This window comes from Geotrypetes seraphini, chromosome 11, assembly GCF_902459505.1.
Source record: "Geotrypetes seraphini chromosome 11, aGeoSer1.1, whole genome shotgun sequence".
NCBI classification, from domain to species: Eukaryota; Metazoa; Chordata; class Amphibia; order Gymnophiona; family Dermophiidae; genus Geotrypetes; species Geotrypetes seraphini.
Window position 1 is genome coordinate 61,436,219 of NC_047094.1, and position 21,182 is coordinate 61,457,400.

The 21,182-nt window shown below is 45.5% G+C and overlaps 1 protein-coding gene across 1 annotated transcript in view; it reads right to left on the minus strand.

The window, feature by feature from the left end:
• NAA60 (N-alpha-acetyltransferase 60, NatF catalytic subunit) overlaps positions 1-21,182 on the minus strand; it is a 224,393-nt gene that overhangs the window by 84,151 nt on the left and 119,060 nt on the right. Inside the window, 2 exon segments of the mRNA XM_033915110.1 lie at positions 7,749-7,845; positions 20,842-20,971. Coding sequence (XP_033771001.1) covers positions 7,749-7,845; positions 20,842-20,971 — 227 coding nt within the window.

Genomic DNA, 21,182 nt, shown 5'->3' on the forward strand with positions numbered 1-21,182 from the left:
CAAGCAGCCAACCAGTTAGAAATGGTCCGCTTAGAAAGAGCGACCCAAGCGATTTGGATCGAAAGAGAGGAACAGCTGGGGAGCAGAATGATGAGGAGAAGTGCGCTTCAAGTAGAAGGCCAGCGCACGCTTACAATCAAGAGAATGCAGAGCCACTTCCCCAGGGTGAGAATGGGGCTTCGGAAAAAATACAGGAAGAACAATGGATTGGTTGATGTGAAACTCAGAAACAACTTTAGGCAAGAACTTAGGATGGGTACGGAGAAACACCTTATCATGTTGGAAGTCAGTGAAAGGTGGGTCCGCTACCAAGGCTTGAAGCTCACTGACCCGACGGGTAGAAGTGAGAGCAATCAGAAACACAACCTTCCAGGTAAGATACTTCAAGTGAGCCTGCGCTAGCGGCTCGAACGGGGGTTTCATCAAGCGAGCAAGGGCCACGTTAAGATCCCAAACCACCGGAGGAGGTTTAAGGGGCGGATGAACGTGGATAAGGCCTTTCATGAAGCGGAAAACCACAGGATGAATAGAGATAGGCTTCCCGTCTATCTGCTGTTGAAAGGCAGCAATGGCACTAAGGTGGACCCGAACTGAAGAGGATTTGAGTCCAGCACCAGACAAGTGTAACAGATAATCCAGAACAGCAGGTAAGGAGGCAGACATCGGCTCCTGTTGTCGAGTAGCACACCAGGAAGAAAATCGGGTCCACTTCTGATGGTAACAATGGCGAGTGGACTCCTTCCGAGACGCCTCCAGGATGTCCAGCACAGGCTGAGAGAGCTGAAACGAGGGCACTAAGTCTCGAGGAAGCAAGCCGTTAAGTGCAGGGACCAAAGGTTGGGATGAAGAAGAGAACCTCGACTCTGCGTAAGCAGAGAAGGAAAAACAGGCAGAAGAGGAGGCTCCCTGGAACTGAGTTGCAACAGAAGGGAGAATCACGGCTGACGGGGCCACCGAGGGGCTATCAGAATCAAGGTGGCACTCGTGGACTTGAGCCTGTCGAGAGTCTTCAGAATCAGAGGGAATGGAGGGGAACGCATACAAAACAGGTTCGTCCAGTCCAGCAGGAAAGCATCTGCCTCGAGTCTGAGAGGGGTATAAACCTTGGAGCAGAAACGGGGTAACTCGTGATTGAGAGGGGACGCAAACAGATCGACGTCCGTAGTCCCCCAATGAGCAAACACTTGACGCAGGGTCAAGGAATGTATGGACCACTCGTGAGGCTGCAGAAGACGACTCAACCTGTCCGCCAGACAACTGTGCTGGCCCTGAATGTAGACTGCTTGAAGGAACATGTTGCGGCGAATGGCCCAATCCCAGAGCTGCATCGCCTCTTGGCACAGGGACAGGGACCCCGTGCCCCCTTGTTTGTTGACATAATAAATGGCGACCTGGTTGTCCGTACGGATCAGCACCACTCGGTCGCAAAGCAGGTGACAAAAAGCCTTTAGGGCGAAGAAAATCGCAGATTGATGTGACAAAGGCGGTCGGCACTGGACCAAAGGCCCTGAGTGTGAAGACCGTCCAGATGAGCCGCCCAAGCATAGGCCGATGAGTCCGTCGTTCAGGTACTTTCTGCGGAGGAGGAGCATGAAACAGAAAACCCCTGGAAAGATTGGAAGAGAGCATCCACCAACGGAAGGACAGCTTCAAAAAAGGAATCACTACAATGAGTTGAGAGACAGGGTCCCGATCCTGGTTCCATTGAGACGCTAGAGTCCATTGAGGAACACGGAGGTGAAGTCTGGCAAAAGGAGTCATGCGAACCATGGAGGCCATGTGCCCTAGGAGGACCATCAGGAGCCAAGCCGGGGCCGAAGACAGATGGGCCACCCTCTGGCATAAACGAACAAGGGCCTCTTGACGAGGCCGAGGCAAGGAGGAGCGGAGACGAACCGTGTACAGGACCGCTCCAATGAAATTCCAGAGACTGGGACAGACAGAGTGGTGGGACTTGGGGAATTTCACCTCGAAGCCGATGACTCTGAAGGAGCACGATGGCCCTGATTCGTCGCTCGCAGAACTTTGTGGCATGAGGACGCTTTGATCAACCAGTCGTCGAGGTAGGGAAACACCTGCAGGCTGCGGTAGACGCAGGGCCGCAGTTACCACAACTAGACACTTTGTGAAAACCCCGGAGAGGCCGCTAGGCCAAAGGGAAGAACGTGGTATTGGAGGTGGAGATCCCCCACCCGGAATCTCAGATACTGGCGAGAGGCTGGGTATATCGGAATGTGCGTTACGCCTCCTTGAGGTCCAGTGAGCACAGCCAGTCCCCCCTCGTCCAAGAGGAGGTACCAGATAGGAAGGGTGAGCATGCTGAAACCGTTCCCCTGACCAGAAACTTGTTGCAGAGCACGGAGGTCCAGGATCGGACGCAGATCCCCCGTCTTCTTGGGTACCAGAAAGTACCGGAATAAAATCCGGAGTTCCATTGTTCCGTGAGAACCTCCTCATCCACCGAAGGCGAAGAAGGGCCTGAGCTTCCTGCATGAGTAGGGGAAGCTGAGACTGAGCAGAAGGAAACTCTCTTGGAGGAAGGGCCGGGGCACGCGACTGAAGTGAAGGGAGTACCCCTCCCAGATGATGGAAAGTACCCAACTGTCGGTAGTAAGACTTTCCCACTGGGTATAGAAATGATGGAGATGACCCCCGATGGGGAGGGGGGAAGGCTCCAGGAGGAAGGGAGCCCGAAGGCTCAGACTGGAATGTCAAAAAGGCGGCCCAGGCTTCGCTGGAGCCGGCGGCTTGGCCTTAGCTTGACACTGCTGCTGCTGTTGTGGCCGCCTTAGAAGGAGGCCGAGAGAATGCAGGAGTAGATTTTCTGCGGATACCTCCGGAGAGGAATTTTGTATTGCCGAGCCGGAGGGGGTTTTCAGCTTAAGTTCACCAGAGGAAGCGAAGGACCGTTCGTGTGTCCAAGAGGCGCATTGGTGGCTGCCTTTATGGAATCATCCAATGAGCTCATTACCCACGCAAGGGAGATTGGCAAGACGATCCTGGAGATTCGGATCCATGTCCACAATCCTGAGCCAAGCGAGGCGACGCATGGCAATTGCAAACGTAGTGACCCTCGAGGATAACTCGAAGGCGTCATAGGTCGCCTGAAACATATTGAGGCGGAGCTGGGAGAGGGTCTCCTCGAGGAGACAAAATTCCTGACGCCGAGAATACCGACACCTCCTCCGGAATGAGCGAAGGGCATCCACAAAGAACCTGAGGTAGGACGTGAAGATAAAATTATAGTTGACACGGTTCGCCATCATTGAGTTTTGATAAAGATGGCGACCAAATTTGTCCATTGAAAGGCCCTCCCTGCCTGGAGGGACGGCAGCGTAAACTTTTGATGGGTTGGACTTCAAGGAAGACTCAATACCAAGGATTGGTGAGAAAGCTGAGAACTCTCAAACCCCTTAACCGGGATCATCCGGTTAACGGGACTCCAACTTGGAGGCAATGGCCGTGACCACATAGGGGGTCCTCCAGGTGCTAGAGAAATGTTTGCCGGAGAACCTGGTGCAATGGCAAGCGCAGCGCCTCACGGGGCTGATGATTAAACACCCATTTCCGTAAGGAATTCCTGGGTATAACGGGACTCAGACTGGAGGTCCAGGTTCAAGGCTCTTCCCATGTCAGAGATGAAACGAGTAAAGGAGGAGTTTCGAGAAGAAGACTCTTCCCCTTGAGACCCTGAGCGAGATCTGGGGGCAGCCGAGAAAGAGGGAGAAATTTCCCTCAAATAGTAAGCCGGGGCCTCAGAGTCCCACGAATGGGAGATCGAACAGGCTCGACTAAAATGTCTGGGGGGCGTCGAGGAATGACCCCGTGCAAGATGGACCGGTGAGAACCCCGGAGTCTGAGGAATCAGCTGGCGGAGCCTCGGAGAAGTAGGGGCAAAGGAAAATTCCTCCACCAGTTTTAGAAGAAAACCCCTTAGAGGCTGGCATCTGCCTCGACAGGCAACACAAACTAGTGTCCAACTCGAGAACAAGAGTGTGCCTGGAAGGTTTTGCTGTCGGAGACCTGCCCTGAAGGGGCGGAGAGGACCGGAGCTTTTTAGGAGGGGCAAGCCTCGACATAGTAGCAGGCAAAAAGCGGCCCCCAGGCCTGGGTCCTCGAAAAGGCACAGGTGACTAGGGGGATGAAGAATCACTCGAGGGAACCTGACGAGTCTTGTGCGCACGGCCACGAGATACGAGAGAAGGAAGCTCAGGCGGGTCAGACCGAGGCTGGGTTGAGACCGAGGTTGGGACCAATTGACTCACCACCGAGGAAAGCTGCATGGTAAGGATAGCCTTAAGCATGTCCTCGAACATAGGCACCAAGACCAAAGGATGTTGGATCGTAGGTGCAGCAGTGCGCTCCTTCGAGGGCGACCTCTAGGAAGAGTATTCCCTACGTGAGGAGGCACGCTTAGAATGATGTCTCAAAGACACCGATGAGGCGGCACTGACATGAGACTCTGAGACAGGCTTCTTTGCCGGCACACCTGAGGGGGAAAGAGGAGACTTACCTGAGACCGGAGTAGCAGGAGGAGCCGAGACCGGAGCCTTTGAGGCCGAGGCACCCAACGAGGGCACCGAGGCTGAGCTCGAGGCCTGTCTTGCAGGATCCATGGGGCCAAACAGTTGAAGAATCTTGGCCACCCTCCGACGAAGAGCCCGCAGTTGCAAAGTCGCACAACGTGGACACAACTAAATGTGGTGCTCCGCACCCAGGCACTCCACACACCAACAATGAGGGTCGGTGATGGAGATAACCCGGTTGCACCGAGTACAGTTTTTAAACCCGGAACGAGGCAGGGACATAAGAAAAAGGACGGCTGCGGCCCCACGAGGCCAGGCGGCCAGAACAAGACTGGGAACCCGGTCAAAAATATACGAACAGAGAAAAGAAAAATAAAGACGCAGGCACAGCGACTAAACTAAAAGTAACCAAATAAGCCGCGGTGCAAGAGGGACGAGATCGCGCGAAGCAAGGGAGCAGTGCTTCTGGCTCCGTGGAAAACATAGAACTGAGGCCACGCTGAGGAGACGCATGCCCAAGGTCGGGCGGGAAGGGCTCGCGTGCAGGCGCGGGCCAATCGCAAGCTTGAAGGTCTTCAAGCAAGTCTGCTTGCGAAAACGTCCGCTAGGGGGCTCCGTCGGTGACGTCACCCACATGTTGAGAATATGCTGCCTGCTTGTCCTGGGATAACAGCTTCTCACCTCCCAGCATATACGGTTCCTTCTGATTATTAATCCCCAAATGCATTACTCTGCATTGAATTTTAGTTGTCAGGCATTAGACCATTCCTCTAACTTTTACAGATCCTGTTTCATATTTTCCACTCCCTCTTTGGTGTCTACTCTGTTACAAATCTTGGTATCATCTGCAAAAAGGCACACTTTTCCTTCCAACCCTTCAGCAATGTCACTCACAAACATATTGAACAGGATTAGCCCCAGTACCGAACCCTGAGGGACTCTACTACTCACCTTTCCTTCCTTCGAGTGACTTCCATTAACCACCAACCTCTGGCATCTGTCCGACAGCCAGTTTCTAATCCAGTTCACCACTTTGGGTCCTAACTTCAATCCTTCAAGTTTGTTCAACAGCCTCCTATGAGGAACTATATCAAACGCTTTGCTGAAATCTAAGTAAATTACATCTAGCATATGTCCTTGATCCAGCTCTCTGGTCACCCAATCAAAAAATTCAATCAGGTTCGTTTGGCACAATTTATCTTTTGTAAAGCCATGTTGCCTCGGATTCTGTAACCCATTAGATTCAAAGAAGTACACTATCCTTTCTTTCAGCAACACTTCCATTATTTTTCCAACAACCGAAGTGAGGCTCACCGGCCTGTAGATTCCTGCTTCATCCCTGTGACCACTTTTATGAATAGGGACCACATCCGCTTTTCTCCAATTCCCAGGAACCACTCCCATCTCCAGAGATTTGTTGAACAAGTCTTTAAGACTCACCAGAACCTCTCTGAGCTCCTTTAGTATCCTGGGATGGATCCCGTCTGGTCACATCGCTTTGTCCACCTTCAGTTTTTCAAGTTGCTCAAACACTCTCCTCCGTGAATGGCACAGAATCTACTCCATTTTCTCGTGTAACTTTGCCAGACAATCTCGGTCCTTCTCCAGGATTTTCTTCTGTGAACACAGAACAGAAGTATTTGTTTAGCACATTTGCTTTTTCCTCATCACTCTCCACATATTGGTTCCCAGCATCTTTTAGTTTAGCAATTCCATTTTTCATCTTTCTCCTTTCACTAATATATCTGAAAAAAATTTTGTTTCCCTTTTTTACATTTTTAGCCATTTGTTCTTCTGCCTGTGCTTTCGCCAGACGTATCTCTCTCTTGGTTTCTTTCAGTTTCACCCTGTAGTCCTTTCTGCACTCCTCTTCTTGGTTTTTTTTTTATATTTCACGAATGCCAACTCTTTCACCTTTATTTTCTCCGCCACTAGTTTGGAGAACCATATCGGCTTCCTTTTTCTCTTGCTTTTATTTATTTTCTTCATATAAAGGTCCGTAGCCATTTTTATCGCTCCTTTCAGCTTAGACCACTGTCTTTCCACTTCTCTTATGTCCTCCCATCCTAACAGGTACATCCTAACAGGTATATTAAGGCAGAGGCTTTTTAATCCAAACTAGGAAATCCAAGATGGTTGCCATGGTTTTCTCTATAAAAATGGACTGGAAATTAAACAAAAACTCATGGAGGGGGTTTTAGAGGTGGGGGAACTCCAATTTTGCCCTAGTAACCCTCTAAAATACAATTTTTATACCACTCCAATTTTCCCCATAGACTGTAATAGCCAGTTACTCACATGTACCTGCCTGCTTGTACTGGGACTGCCTGAGCTACCAATGGAGATATTAAGGAGAGAAACCTTGTCTCAGCCAAGCAAATAAGAACCAGATGCTTGCTATTTCTGGCCGAGACTTCCACCACCATGCAGCCAGCTCCCACTCTAGGACTGACTCAGGGTCACACAGCCTGAGCTCAAGCCTCAGACAAAATCCGGGGCAAGCTTCACTATAAAGGGAATGGTCCCCAAGCGACCTTAACTGTTAGAGCAGGCTGGCTAGGCAGGTACCCCGAGAACAGAGAAGCCTGCTAGCTACATAATCCTATGCCAAGAGTCTGTCAGAGACGTCCCAGGAGCACTGGGAACCTCTGCAGTACCAAAAGCCTCGAGATCTGGGAATGAAACCCTTCCCCCCCAATAAAACAAACATAAATAATTGAACAGATACCTTCTGAACACACTTGCAGAAGGGAAAGACTGAGGGATTATAGCACAGCCTACTAAGGAAAGAGGCAGAAGAAAACAATTGATGCCTTCTTCAAAAACACACATTTTGAGGATGACTACCAAGCTGTTCAGGACCTCTATATCCGATGCACTGGAAATGCAATTATCCCCCTGAAACTTCTTACTATGACTATGTGCTAAGTAACTGAGTAATTCACTACTGAGTTAATCAAATACAAGAAAAGCATAACATTTTTTTCGTATACCATGAAAAAATGAATAATGCAAGGTTCAGGTCCTCAGTACAATGTTTCTTGTTAAATTATGCCGAACAATTATGCTAAGGAGATGAAACCATTTATATGATAAATTTAAAACTGTAAAATTATTTTGTTCAACAACTATATACACTTTCAAATGGCTCTTCTTAAAAAGTAAATACTAAAACTAAAAGACTAATACAATAAAACCCAGAACTATTCAGTCTCTTCTTACCAATTCCATGTTTCCTAAATTCTTTTACAACACCCAGGCTTAAGATGTAAGCGACTTGCGTATCAATAGGAAAACTGGAGGCCAAAATATCTCCATCCTAAACACAAAGAAAGAGAATACTACAATATAGCAGTGGTTAGAAGTACACCCAATAGATGCTTTAACATTAGAGTACATTTAAGATTCATCGATTCCAATCCCAGCATGGCTGACCCAGTATACCAAAAACTATAGGACTCAAAATTTGGAACAACTATTTTAACTGCATATTTTAATTACTTTAACTTTACTGTTACAAAAGAAAAGCAAACCCTAGATCCACAACACCACACAGTGGTTACTACAAATGGAATTAAAGTAAGTATGTTGATTTATTGAATGCTCATTATCAGACTATAGAGTTCAAATACTTCACACACCAAAGAACCCAGAGTACCCTTAATTCTCACATTCAGCTCTGTACTAACATTTATTATTGCTATTGTTGCTTTTTTATTTCTATACCGTTCTTCCAAGGGAGCTCAGAACGGTTTACATGAATTTATTCAGGTACTCAAGCATTTTTCCCTGTCTGCCCCGGTGGGCTTTTTAGTGCTATTATTTTTATTGCTATTATTGTTGCTTTTTTTTTTTTTTTTTACAAAATCAGCAGGAGTTCTAATATTATGAGACCTTTTAAAAATTAAATATATGAAAGAGAAGACTTCATACTTTCCACATGAGTATAGCAACAGTGTAAAGCAGGGGTGCCCAACGCGTCGATCGCGATCGACCGGTAGCTCAGGAAGGCAACACGAGTCGATCGCAGAGCCCATCCCGGGCTCTGTGATAGACTCGTGTTGCCGTCCCGATCTATCGGGCCTTTCAGCCTTCCTCTCCCCGACGTCAAAGACGCCGACGCCGGGCATTAGGCTGTTTTTTGTCATTTCGGGGGGGGGAGGGGTGGCTTGGCGGCGGCAGCAGCAACAGCCTGAAAAATAAATCATCCTGGCCGGGGTCGGTGTCATGCTCCGGAGCTTCTACAGCCTTCCTAGCTCCCTCTCCCTTCTACCTGCTTCCGGCCACACCCCCTGCTCCGCGGCTCTCTTCGGCAACTCAGCAGCAGCGATCAACACAAGCTTCTGACGTTGGGGCCTACCCTCTGCGAGTCCCACTTGTTTCAACTTCCTTTTTCCACAAAGGCGGGACTCGTAGAGGGAAAGCCTCGATGTCGGCAGCTTGTCTTGATCACCGCTGCTGACGAGTTGCTTAAGAGAGCCGCGGAGCCAGGGTTTTTTTGCCAGGTGCAGGTAGAAGGGAGAGGGTCAGATGCAGGACTCGTGGGTGAGGGAGCAGAAGAGAGAGAGAAAGAGAGAGGGGAGGGAAACAAAAGGAAATATTTCATACTGGGCTGGGCCTGAGTGGAGGGAGGGTGGAAAGATTCTGGCTACAGGGTGCATTAACAAAGGAAAAGGGGGGAAAGCTGAAAATGGAGATAGTGACACAAAGAAAAGAAAGAGTAAGCAGGACCTACTGAATAAGGATAGAGATACAGAGGGGACATGAAGAGGAGGTGAAATAGAGACATAGAAGTAATGCTGAAAAAGTGTGTGCGGGGGGAGATAAAGACACTGAAAGGGTAAATAGTGAACATGGGGTAAAGACAAGGACAGAGACAAATGAAGATTCTGAAAAAGTGGTGAGATAGGGATATAGATGAGATGGACACAAAGAAGGGTGATGCTGGAAAATAGGTGGAATGGTAATTCTGACAGACACAGAAGGGAAATGCTGGATCAAGGAGAGATGGGGCTCAGGCTGGATGGAATGAGGAGAAATGCCTTGTTGGCCCGGATCTTCCTCTCCTACGTCAGAATTGACGTCAGGGAGCGGAATGCTGGTCAGCGCGACGCTTCTGCAGGGAAAGCTTGGGACGGTAGTGGCTTGGGGGATGTTCCCCGATGGCGGTGGCAGCAAACCGAGTGGCTTGGGGGAGGGCACGGAGAAAGAAAGAAAGGGGGCAGACAGGGAGACAGAAAGAAAAAGTTGGGGGAGAGAATGAGGTCTGGAGGAGAGGAAACATACAGGAGGCTGAAAGAAAGGAAGAAAGATTGGATGCATAGTCAGAAGAAGAAAGTGCAACCAGAGACTCATGAAATCACCAGAACAGCAAAGGTAGGAAAAATGATTTTATTTTCAATTTAGTGATCAAAATGTGTCGGTTTTGAGAATTTATATCTGCTGTCTATATTTTGCACTATGGCTCCCTTTTCCTAAACCGCAATAGCGTTTTTTAGTGCAGGGAGCCTATGAGCATTGAGAGCAGCATGAGGCATTCAGCGTATCTCCCAGTGCTAAAACCTACTATTGTGGTTTAGTAAAAAGGGAGGGGGGTGTATTTGTCTATTTTTGTATTTTGTTACTGAGGTGACATTGCATAGAGTCATCTGCCGTGACCTCTTTGAAAAAACCCGGAATATGAATAATTAACATTTTCTCTGCCTTTCAGTGTGCTTTATGTTTTTTAAAAAATTTTATTGTTGGTAGATCATTTTGACTTAGTCATTATAAAAGTAGCTCGCAAGCCCATAAAGTGTGGGCACCCCTGGTGTAAAGGTTAGTGTAGTGGGCTGAGAATCTGGGGAACCACATTTGATTCCAACTGTAGCTCCTTGGGACCCAGGGCAAATCACTTAGGGGTCCTTTTATCAAGCTGCGGTAGGGGTTTAACGCACGCTAAACCGCCTGCCGTGCTAGCCGCTAACGCCTGCATTGAGAAGGCGTTAGTTTTTTAGCCAGCCATGGGGGTTAGCGCGTGATGAAATGTCCGATATGCTAACCCCGCTAGCGCGGCTTGATAAAAGGAACCCTTAATCCCACTGCCCAGGTACGAAAATTAGACTGAGCCCACTAGAAACAGAGAAAAGTACTAGCATATATGTCAGGGTTGCTTTAGTGACCAGGCTTGGAAGAATAATAAATCATTGTATAAAGGAGCAGGGAAAAAACTGTTGAGTGAAAAAAATAAAAAATTTTGCGTTGCTATTTTGTTTGTTTTTTAGAAACAAATTTTTTATGATCATTTCTGTAATATGTTTGGAAAAAAATACTTGATAACTGAGGGGTAATTTCTGCATACAGAAAATGATTTATAAAATTACCCCTCAGTTATCAAGTGTTTTTTTCCAAAAACTTGTGTTGCTATCTTGTTTGTTATGGTTGTTTTCAAACAGAAATGACCATAAGAAACATACCAACACAAGTTTTTTTTTCACTCAACGGTTTTTTTCCCTGCTTCTTTATACAATGATTTATTATTCTTCCAAGCCTGGTCACTAAAGCAACAGGCCTGGGCCAGCAGCTATGCACTAGGACTCCTTCCAGAATTCTGCAATTAAGAGTCCTTCCCCTCTACATGGTCTCCGACAAGAGAAACAGAAGACAATCTGGGGACTAAACAAGAACCTTTCTGCATGACAGTGTAGAGCGCATTGTATAGCGTATTACCATCAAGCCACTGGGCTGGAACAATAGGGCTATTTGTAAGCAAAAGATGTAATATGTCAGCAGGTCAAGGACTATTTGGTCCCCTCCATCTGTCCATTTGTGCTGTTCAAGTTCAAGTTCACTTTTATTTGATGAATCGCCTATAACACTTTCTAAGCGATGTACAATTAAAATATCATATATGATAACAAACAGTATTAAAAACAAAAACTTCTTAACAAATTTGTGAAAAACAAAAATATATGACATACAATGTTAGAACTTAAGGGGTTACATCACTAACTAGGTACATTAGGAAAAAAGGGGAAAAGTTACAATTTTCTCAATCTAAGATGGAAGAAACATTAAAGGTCATATTTCTTTTTCTCAGTCCATGGTCTTCTCCCTCCCATCTCTATTTCCACCTTCCATTTGTAAGCTGATTAGAGCAAAAATTATGTTTAATTTAAAAAAGAAAGCATTACTGCTTGAAGTATCTCACATTATATTTCACTCATGAGCAGTGTTAGTAAATGGGTTTAGTACATCATAACAAAGTTAAACCGATGTTATCAATGTTAGCTTTTCAAGTGGTAATCCAAAGTCTCGTTATTACCAAACTGGACTTTTGCAATGCTTTATTTTTGGGTGTAACAAAATTAAGGATTACATGCATACAAAATACAGCAGTGAGGATGATCACAGGGGTATCCTGTTATGAACACATATCTCCAGAACTGAAGTAATTATATTGGTTGCCCATTGAATACCATATCGAATATAAAATCTTGACTGTAATACATCATATTCTTTATGGGGAGGCACCACGGTATCTGATTCAGGCCTTGAGAAAATATATGCCAAACCGTGAATTGCAGTCACAAATGGCAATGAGATTGTCTCTTGGATGTGGCCATGATGTGCATTATAAAAAACCCTGGATGTCAGCAATCTTGGCAGTCGGCCCAAGATACTAGAATGAAATGCATGGGTCATTGAGAATATGTTCTGATTTTGGATCATTTAAAAAACTGTTAAAGAATCACCTATTTGTTAAAGCTTTCTATAAATAAGGAGATGTTGGAAATTCTCTCATTAAGACTAATTTAAAAATGAAGTTCGGATATATTATTTTAAAACTAGTCTTTAAGCCCGTTACATTAATGAGTGCTAGAGTATATGTCTGTCTGTCTGGGGTTTTTTTTTCTTTGTCTCTCTCTCCTTGCACGCTGCCTGTCTGTCATTTTTTCTGTCTGTGTCTCTCCCTATGTTCTTAGTGCCCTCAGTGCCTCCTTCCCATGTCCTTAGTACCCCTTCCTATGTCCTTAGTGCCCCCATTACCTCCTTCCTGTGTCCATAATGCCCCCAGTGCCTTCTTCCCATGTCCTTAGTGCCCCCAGTGCCTTCTTCACTGTGTCCTTAGTGCCCCAGTGCCTGCGTACTGTGTTCTTTTTTATGTTCCATAAGTTTTTTTTATTATAATTTGAATAATACATTATCCAATAATACAAGGAAAAAAAGGGAGTCAACAAAACAAAATACATAATCAAACATACATAATTCCTTTTTAAGCCCACTAAAGAGGGAGACTTAACACAATATTTATCAATAAAATAAAGAAAAGATAAAAGAAATGATTCTCAGTGCACCACCGCAAACCTTGAATCATTCCTTACTATAATATGGATCTATGTTCTCCTCTTAATGAAATGGAATGAAACAAAGAAAATTAAACTTATTTCTGTTCTCTAGCAACTAAAAATTGATGTAATTGAATAGGATCCCAAAAAACATACTCAACATCATGTAGTTTGACTAAACATTTACAAGGAAATTTCAGATAAAAGGATGCTTCTAGGGCCAAAACTCTACATTTTAACCTCAAAAACTCTTTCCTTCTAAATTGAGTGGCTCTAGAAACATCGGGGAAAATTCTACCAAATCACCGCAAAACTTTGTTAACCTATTTTTAAAGTAAAGTTTCATAATTAACATTTTATGTATCTCACTCATGCATGTTATTACCAGGGTAGACCGACTCTGGATCACATCTTGAGTATCTTCCAGAAAATCAGTTAAATTAATTTCAGTTGCGACCAGGTGGTCTACCTCCTGGGCAGATTCCTTCTTCTTTTGAGGAACATAGTTATAATTATTTATTGGAAAATTCTCTGCATTGGGCAATCCCAGTATTTCTTTAAAAAATTTCCTTAACAAAATTTCAAGAGATAACAAATAATCTTTTTAGGAAGGACAGAGATGGCCAAAAAGGTGGAGGAGTAGCTCTCTATGTAAAGATCACTATCCAAGCGACCGAAATGCAAGGGACCTGGGGAGAGGAAGAAGCAATATGGATTGCTCTGAAAAGAGAAGATGGAACTTCTATCTATGTGGGTGTAGTCTACAGACCTCCGACTCAATCGCAGCAAATTGATAAGGATCTGATTGTGGATATCCAAAAGTTTGGAAGGAAATAGGAAGTTCTGCTGTTGGGAGATTTCAACCTGCCGGATGCGGACTGGAATGTTCTGTCTGCGGAATCAGAAAGAAGTAGGGAGTTTGTGGATGCCTTTCAAGAGGCTCTGCTCAGACAAATGGTGCCGGAACCCACGAGAGAAAAAGCGATATTGGATCTGGTCCTCACAAATGGAGAGAGTATCTCTAATGTTCGAGTGGGTGCTCACCTGGGAAGTAGCGATCATCAAACGGTTTGGTTTGATATAACGGCTAAAGTGGAGAGCGGCCGCACGATACTTAAAGTCCTAGATTTCAAACGTACGGACTTTAACGCAATGGGAGAGTACCTGACGAAAGAGCTGTTAGGATGGGAGGACATAAGAGAAGTGGAAAGACAGTGGTCTAAGCTGAAAGGAGCGATAAAAATGGCAACAGATCTTTATGTGAAGAAAATCAATAAAAACAAGAGAAAAAGGAAGCCGATATGGTTCTCCAACCTAGTGGCTGAGAAAATAAAGGCGAAAGAGTTGGCGTTCGTGAAATATAAAAAAACCCAAGAAGAGGCGAATAGAAAGGACTACAGGGTGAAACTGAAAGAAGCCAAGAGAGAGATACGTCTGGCGAAAGCACAGGCGGAAGAACAAATGGCTAAAAATGTAAAAAAGGGAGACAAAAATTTTTTCAGATATATTTGTGAAAGGAGGAAGATAAAAAATGGAATTGCTAGGCTAAAAGATGCTGGGAACCAATATGTGGAAAGTGACGAGGAGAAAGCAAATGTGCTAAACAAATACTTCTGTTCTGTGTTCACAGAAGAAAATCCTGGAGAAGGACCGAGATTGTCTAGCAAAGTTACACAAGAAAATGGAGTAGATTCTGCGCCGTTCACGGAGGAGGGTGTTTATGAGCTACTTGAAAAACTGAAAGTGGACAAAGCGATGGGACCAGACAAGATCCATCCCAGGATACTAAGGGAGCTCAGAGAGGTTCTGGCGAGTCCTATTTAAAGACTTATTCAACAAATCTCTGGAGACAGGAGTGATTCCTGGGGATTGGAGGAGAGCAGATGTGGTCCCTATTCATAAAAGTGGTCACAGGGATGAAGCAGGAAACTACAGGCCGGTGAGCCTCACTTCAGTTGTTGGTAAAATAATGGAAGTTTAGCTGAAAGAAAGGATAGTGTACTTCCTTGAATCTAATGGGTTACAGGATCCGAGGCAACATGGCTTTACAAAAGGTAAATCGTGCCAAACAAACCTGATTTAATTTTTTGATTGGGTGACCAGAGAGCTGGATCGAGGACATATGCTAGATGTAATTTACTTGGATTTCAGCAAAGCCTTTGATACAGTTCCTCATAGGAGGCTGTTGAACAAACTTGAAGGGCTGAAGTTAGGACCCAAAGTGGTGAACTGGATCAGAAACTGGCTGTCGGACAGACGCCAGAGGGTGGAGGTTAATGGAAGTCGCTCGAAGGAAGGAAAGGTGAGTAGTGGAGTCCCTCAGGGATCGGTGCTGGGGCCAATCCTGTTCAATATGTGTGTGAGTGACATTGCTGAAGGGTTAGAAGGAAAAGTGTGCCTATTTGCAGATGATACCAAGATTTGTAACAGAGTAGACACTGAAGAGGGAGTGGAAAATATGAAAAAGGATCTGCAAAAGTTAGAGGAATGGTCTAATGCCTGGCAACTAAAATTCAATGCAAAGAAATGCAGAGTAAAGCATTTGGGGATTAATAATCGGAAGGAACCGTATATGCTGGGAGGAGAGAAGCTGATATGCATGGACGGGGAGAGGGACCTTGGGGTGATAGTGTCCGAAGATCTAAAGGCGAAAAAACAGTGTGACAAGGCAGTGGCTGCTGCCAGAAGGATGCTGGGCTGTATAAAGAGAGGCGTAGTCAGTAGATGGAAGAAGGTGTTGATGCCTGTACAGGTCATTGGTAAGGCCCCACTTGGAGTATTATGTTCAGTTTTGGAGACCGTATCTGGCGAAAGACAAGAAGACTTGAGGCGGTCCAGAGGAGGGTGACGAAAATGATAGGAGGCTTGCGCCAGAAGACGTATGAGGAGAGACTGGAAGCCCTGAATATGTATACCCTAGAGGAAAGGAGAGACAGGGGAGATATGATTCAGACGTTCAAATACTTGAAGGGTATTAACGTAGAACAAAATCTTTTCCAGAGAAAGGAAAATGGTAAAACCAGAGGACATAATGTGAGGTTGAGGGGAGGTAGATTCAGGGGCAATGTTAGGAAATTCTACTTTACGGAGAGGGTAGTGGATGCCTGGAATGCGCTCCCGAGAGAGGTGGTGGAGAGTAAAACTGACTGAGTTCAAAGAAGCGTGGGATGAACACAGAGGATTTAGAATCAAAAAATAATATTAAATATTGAACTAAGGCCAGTACTGGGCAGACTTGCATGGTCTGTGTCTGTATATGGCCGTTTGGTGGAGGATGGGCTGGGGAGGGCTTCAATGGCTGGGAGGGTGTAGATGGGCTGGATGTAAGTCTTAACAGAGATTTCGGCAGTTGGAACCCAAGCACAGTACAGGGTAAAGCTTTGGATTCTTGCCCAGAAATAACTAAGAAGAAAAAATTTAAAAATTTAAATTGAATCATGTTGGGCAGACTGGATGGACCATTCGGGTCTTTATCTGCCGTCATCTACTATGTTACTAAGAGTTACAGGGAAATTGACCAAGCGGAGATTTCTCACTCTGTGCATATTTTCCATTGATTCTATTTTAGCATGTATCACAGTAGAATCTTTAATAGCAGATACTGAGACAACTTGTAATGTATTACATTGAGCTTCCGTAACGTTTAGTCGTTTATCCAAAAAACACCAATTGGAATCCACATTTTCTAATTTAAGAGAAACAGACTGCGAACAGTCCGCCATTTGTTTCATCGTAGACCTAAGGAACCCTTCAACTCTCGAAATACCAAGCCACACATCTTTAGATTCAAACAATTTTTATTTATGCATACCATATCAAAAACAACATAAGAGTATCACATTATGAATAATATAACAATGCATCAAATAATATAAAATAAGAAGCATAAATACCCTCCACCTCCCCACCCAAAATACTCCCTCCCCCCCAAATGGTATTCTCTAATTCACCTCACTATGACACATCAATACACTCTAGGACACCCATCTTAAGATCACGCAACGGCCCTTAGGATGCAAGGATTGTAAGTAAGGTTCCCATATATTCATAAACATCAACTTTCTCTTCTCAGTCCTTCCAGCATCTCTCGCCTCCCAGATAGCCAACTGATGTAACTGGTTTCGCCAATGCCAAAACTTCGGGGGATCAGGGACCGTCCAATATTGTAAAATACATTTTTTGGCCAATAAACTTATCTTCCTACATAGCACCCGATGACCTCTAGGCAAATGTCTGAAAGCCTCTGGCAAATCTAAAACAAAATGGGTCGGAAAACTACATAAAGATCTCCCAATTATTTTTGACATATAGGATATTATTCTTTTCAAAAATTTTGAATAATGGGACAAGTTCAAAATGCATGTCACAAAGTATGACTCCCAATCCCACATTTATGACATAATGGTGTAGGGAGACCTCCACTATAAAATAACTGTGTACGAGTGTAATAAGCACATAATATAACCCTATAGTATGTTTCTCTTAACCATGAACACGGGGGGTTACCCCCGGTGTCGACCTCAGAGTTCGAGCTATATCCCAATGTCCCAAATTAAGCTGTAGTTCTCTTTCCCATTTACCTTTAATGTACCTGTAGTTCTTCTCAGGTAGCAACTTTTGCAATCTAGCATGTATACAAGATACCGAAAGAGACACCCCCTCTTCCCGAGTAAACAACTCTCGTAATTTAGCCCCATATGCAATCTCAATTGTGCTTTGTCAAGGGATCTCACATAGTGCTCCACTTGAAAACACGCAAACTGTGCCCCCCAAGTATTTCCTACCTTTGCTAACAATTCAGCTCGAGTCAATAGCTCTCCTCCCTCTCCCAATATATGCTCTAAACATAAAACTCCTCTAGCTCCCCATAATTGATACTCTCTAGATTCCCTTCCAGGAGGAATGGCCGGATTACCCTGCAAAGGCAAAAAATCAGTGACCAACGGATCACCTCCCAAGGCATGGACAAGCCAACGCCAAGCCGCCTGTAAGGTATTAAATAATAAACTTGAACAAAACGAAGAGGGCAATGCCCTACGGGAACTATGAAGTAACGCAAATATATTGAAAGGAGCAAAAAACTCCTGTTCCATATGAAGTGGGGTGTAAGTGTTGGTCATATTTATCCAATCTCCCAAATGGCGAAGCAGACATGCATAATTATAGATTCGCAAATCAGGTAATCCTAATCCCCCCCTATTCCAAGTTCCCAACAATTGGGTCAACTGTAATTTAGGTTTCTTGGCCATCCAACAAAAACGAGAAACTTTTTTATAAAAAATGTGTAAATCCTTCTTTAGCAAGCAAAATGGCAAAGTCTGTAACACATACAACCATTTGGGAAATATAAACAACTTAACCAAGCAGATATCATATGCTTCCATCGAAAGTGATTGTTCCTCCACAATTCCTGAAAAATCAGTATATACCAACTTATTTATCTGAGTGAAAGCTACCCCTGATTCGGTGGATACTGTAGGAATATTATTCCTACGTTCACATGATACTGGGTGAAGGGAAGGAGATCGATCGAGAAGACTCATAGAAACACCAGACAAAGAAGAGTTAATATTGATAGATTCTGGTGGAAAGTTTCCAGTTACTAGTGTTAGATGCTTATCCATAGGGACAGATATAGTAGGTGTAGAACTCTTCGGTTTAATTTTCCTTTTCCCCATGTTGATCTAACACTGATATAATAGTAATATGATAATTAATACAACACGTTATACTAGCTCCCCGGCTCCTCGTGTCTCCAAGGGGCCTGACGTGCCCCTTTGGGTATGCCCTGCGGCCGCACCCGCTGCATCGTTGTCAATTTATCCAGTAGAGACGGACCCGATGACGTCAAGGGTCCGTCTCGGTGAATGCCTGCCAGGGAAATTCCAACAACCAAAGAACCGCTGCTGCGGGGAACACGGGGACAGCAGTAGAAGTCTCCTCAATTCCCTCAGGTAATGTGTCCAGCTCCCCACAATGTACTGTGTCCTTAGTGCCCCCAGTGCCTCCTTCCCATGTCCTTAGTGCCCCCAGTGCCTCCTTCCCGTGTCCTTAGTGCCCCCAGTGCCTCTGTCCTGCTTAATGCCCTCAGTGTATCCTATGTCCTTAGTGCCTCCAGTGCCTCCTTCTTATGTCCCCATCATTATCTTCCAGACTTTGTCCCACCCCCACCTCCGATGCCAGCCTGCCTGCCTCCCATCCATCTGAGCAGCATGTTTCCATTTAAACCCCCCACCCCCGATGCCAGCATGCCTGCCTCCCATCCCCCTGAGCAACATGTTTCCATTTAACCCCCCGATGCCAGTCTGCCTGCCTGCCTCCCATCCCCGAGCAGCATGTTTCCATTAAAAAAAAACCCACCCCTCCCGATGCCAGCCTGCCTGCCTCCCATCCCCCTGAGCAGCATGTTTCCATTGAAACCCCCCCACCCCCCGTTGCCAGCCTGCCTGCCTTCCATTGAACACCCCCCATGCCAGCCTGCCTGCCTCCCATCCCCCTGAGCAGCGTTTCCATGGAAACCACCCCAACCCCCGATGCCAGCCTGCCTTCCACTGAAACCCCCCACCCCCCCTCCGATGCCAGCCTGCCTCCCATTCCCCTTCTATTGACACCCCCCTCCGATGTCAGTCTGCCTGGCTGCCTCCCATCCCCCTGAGCAGCATGTTTTTAACCCCCCCCCCCTGCGCCGACCCTACCTGGCACACCAGAAACTCCATTGATCCTCCCATCGCTAGATGGCCAACAAACTTCGCAGCTCCAGCAGTCATCAGGGACGCGGCAGAGGAAAATTAGGCCAGTAGAAGACCCGAAGCAGCATGTTTACTGTTCCTGGGACTGCTGGAGCTGCGAGGTTTGTCGGCCGTGTAGCGGTGGGAGGGTCAGCTGGGAGGGTCAATGGGGGTTTCTGGTGTGCCGGGTAGGGTCAGCGAGGGGGGGGGGGGTGGAAGAGTCGTGGCGTGTTAATGGTGTGCCAGGTAGGGTCGGCGGCAGGTGGGTGAGGGGGAAGGGAGGGGAGTTGTGGTGTTTTACCTGGCCGGTAACATGCGCACTCTTACCGCCATAGCCCGACAGATCAGGGATCAGGGAAGCACGCGGTAAGAGTGCGCATACACGCTTAGCATTTTAATATTATAGATGACTTCTACTTATTGAATTTGTATCTATTTATTTTATGTACATGAATCTGTAATTCACCTAGTTGATAGGCGGAACAGAGAAAGGTAGGGGTGGGTCATTAAGGTGGGCAGACTAGATGGGCCGTGGCCCTTATCTGCCGTCTATTTCTATGTTTCTAAATAAAATAAAGGACTGTCTTGCACATTAAGCCCATTTCTAGTTAGACATAAAATAGGGCTTTTTTTCTATTTGTCGAATTTCTGGCCATGCACTAATTAGCATTAGCATGTGGCCATTTAAAAAAAAAAAAAAAAATTAACATGGGAGCACTTATCACCTCCTATTTAGAAGGTGCTAAGGGCTCCCGTATTAAGGGCCCACAAATCAGTTAGCATAACATTAATGTCAGCATGCTAGCTGAATAGCGATTCAATGCACCATCCATAAATAAACAAATTCCATGAGTTTAGTGTGCAGAGATGGGAAAACTAATACAGAATGCTTTAGTGTGTCTTGCACTGGGCCATTTGTCCTGTGTTAAGTACATGTCAGTACAAAACAACTTAGTAAATGGGCCCTAAGTCTCTAAAAACAGAAAATCACACAGGGTCTGAATGTTTGATCTTCTTACAAATCAGCTATGACCAACTCTCCCCTCCAAAAAACCCAAACAAACCCCCCAAAGATTTTTGACTCGCATGTGTACAATGAACAAGCAATGGTTTAACAAACACCACACTAAATTTTATACATATGTGGTATAACTGTTGTGCAAATCATAATTTTTAAAGGATATATCTATTTAAAGTATATGTCTTCCTGTAGGAGACAGGCAAGCTCAGGTATTCTAAGCCATTCATACAATTCCTTACCTCTTTATGTACTTTTGTTCTGCCTTTTATTTCAGCCACTATCATCCCCACAATGGTGCCATTGTAGGTGGCAGCTAAGGAAAAAAATTTCTTGTTGGAAGTGATGTCCCGATACCATGAGTCCGGGTATCTAGGGAGAAAACAGAGTGGAATTAAAGATAGTCTGGAGAATATAGGTTTCTGGTTAGGATTCAGACTAGAGAATGACACGGGGAAAAAATCTGTCCCCGTCACCGCCCCATCCCCAGCCCACCATCCTCTGCACTGCTCTGTCACCGCCATTCCCTTCACCGCCCCATCACCGTCACCCCTTTCACCGCCCCATCACCGCCACTGCCATC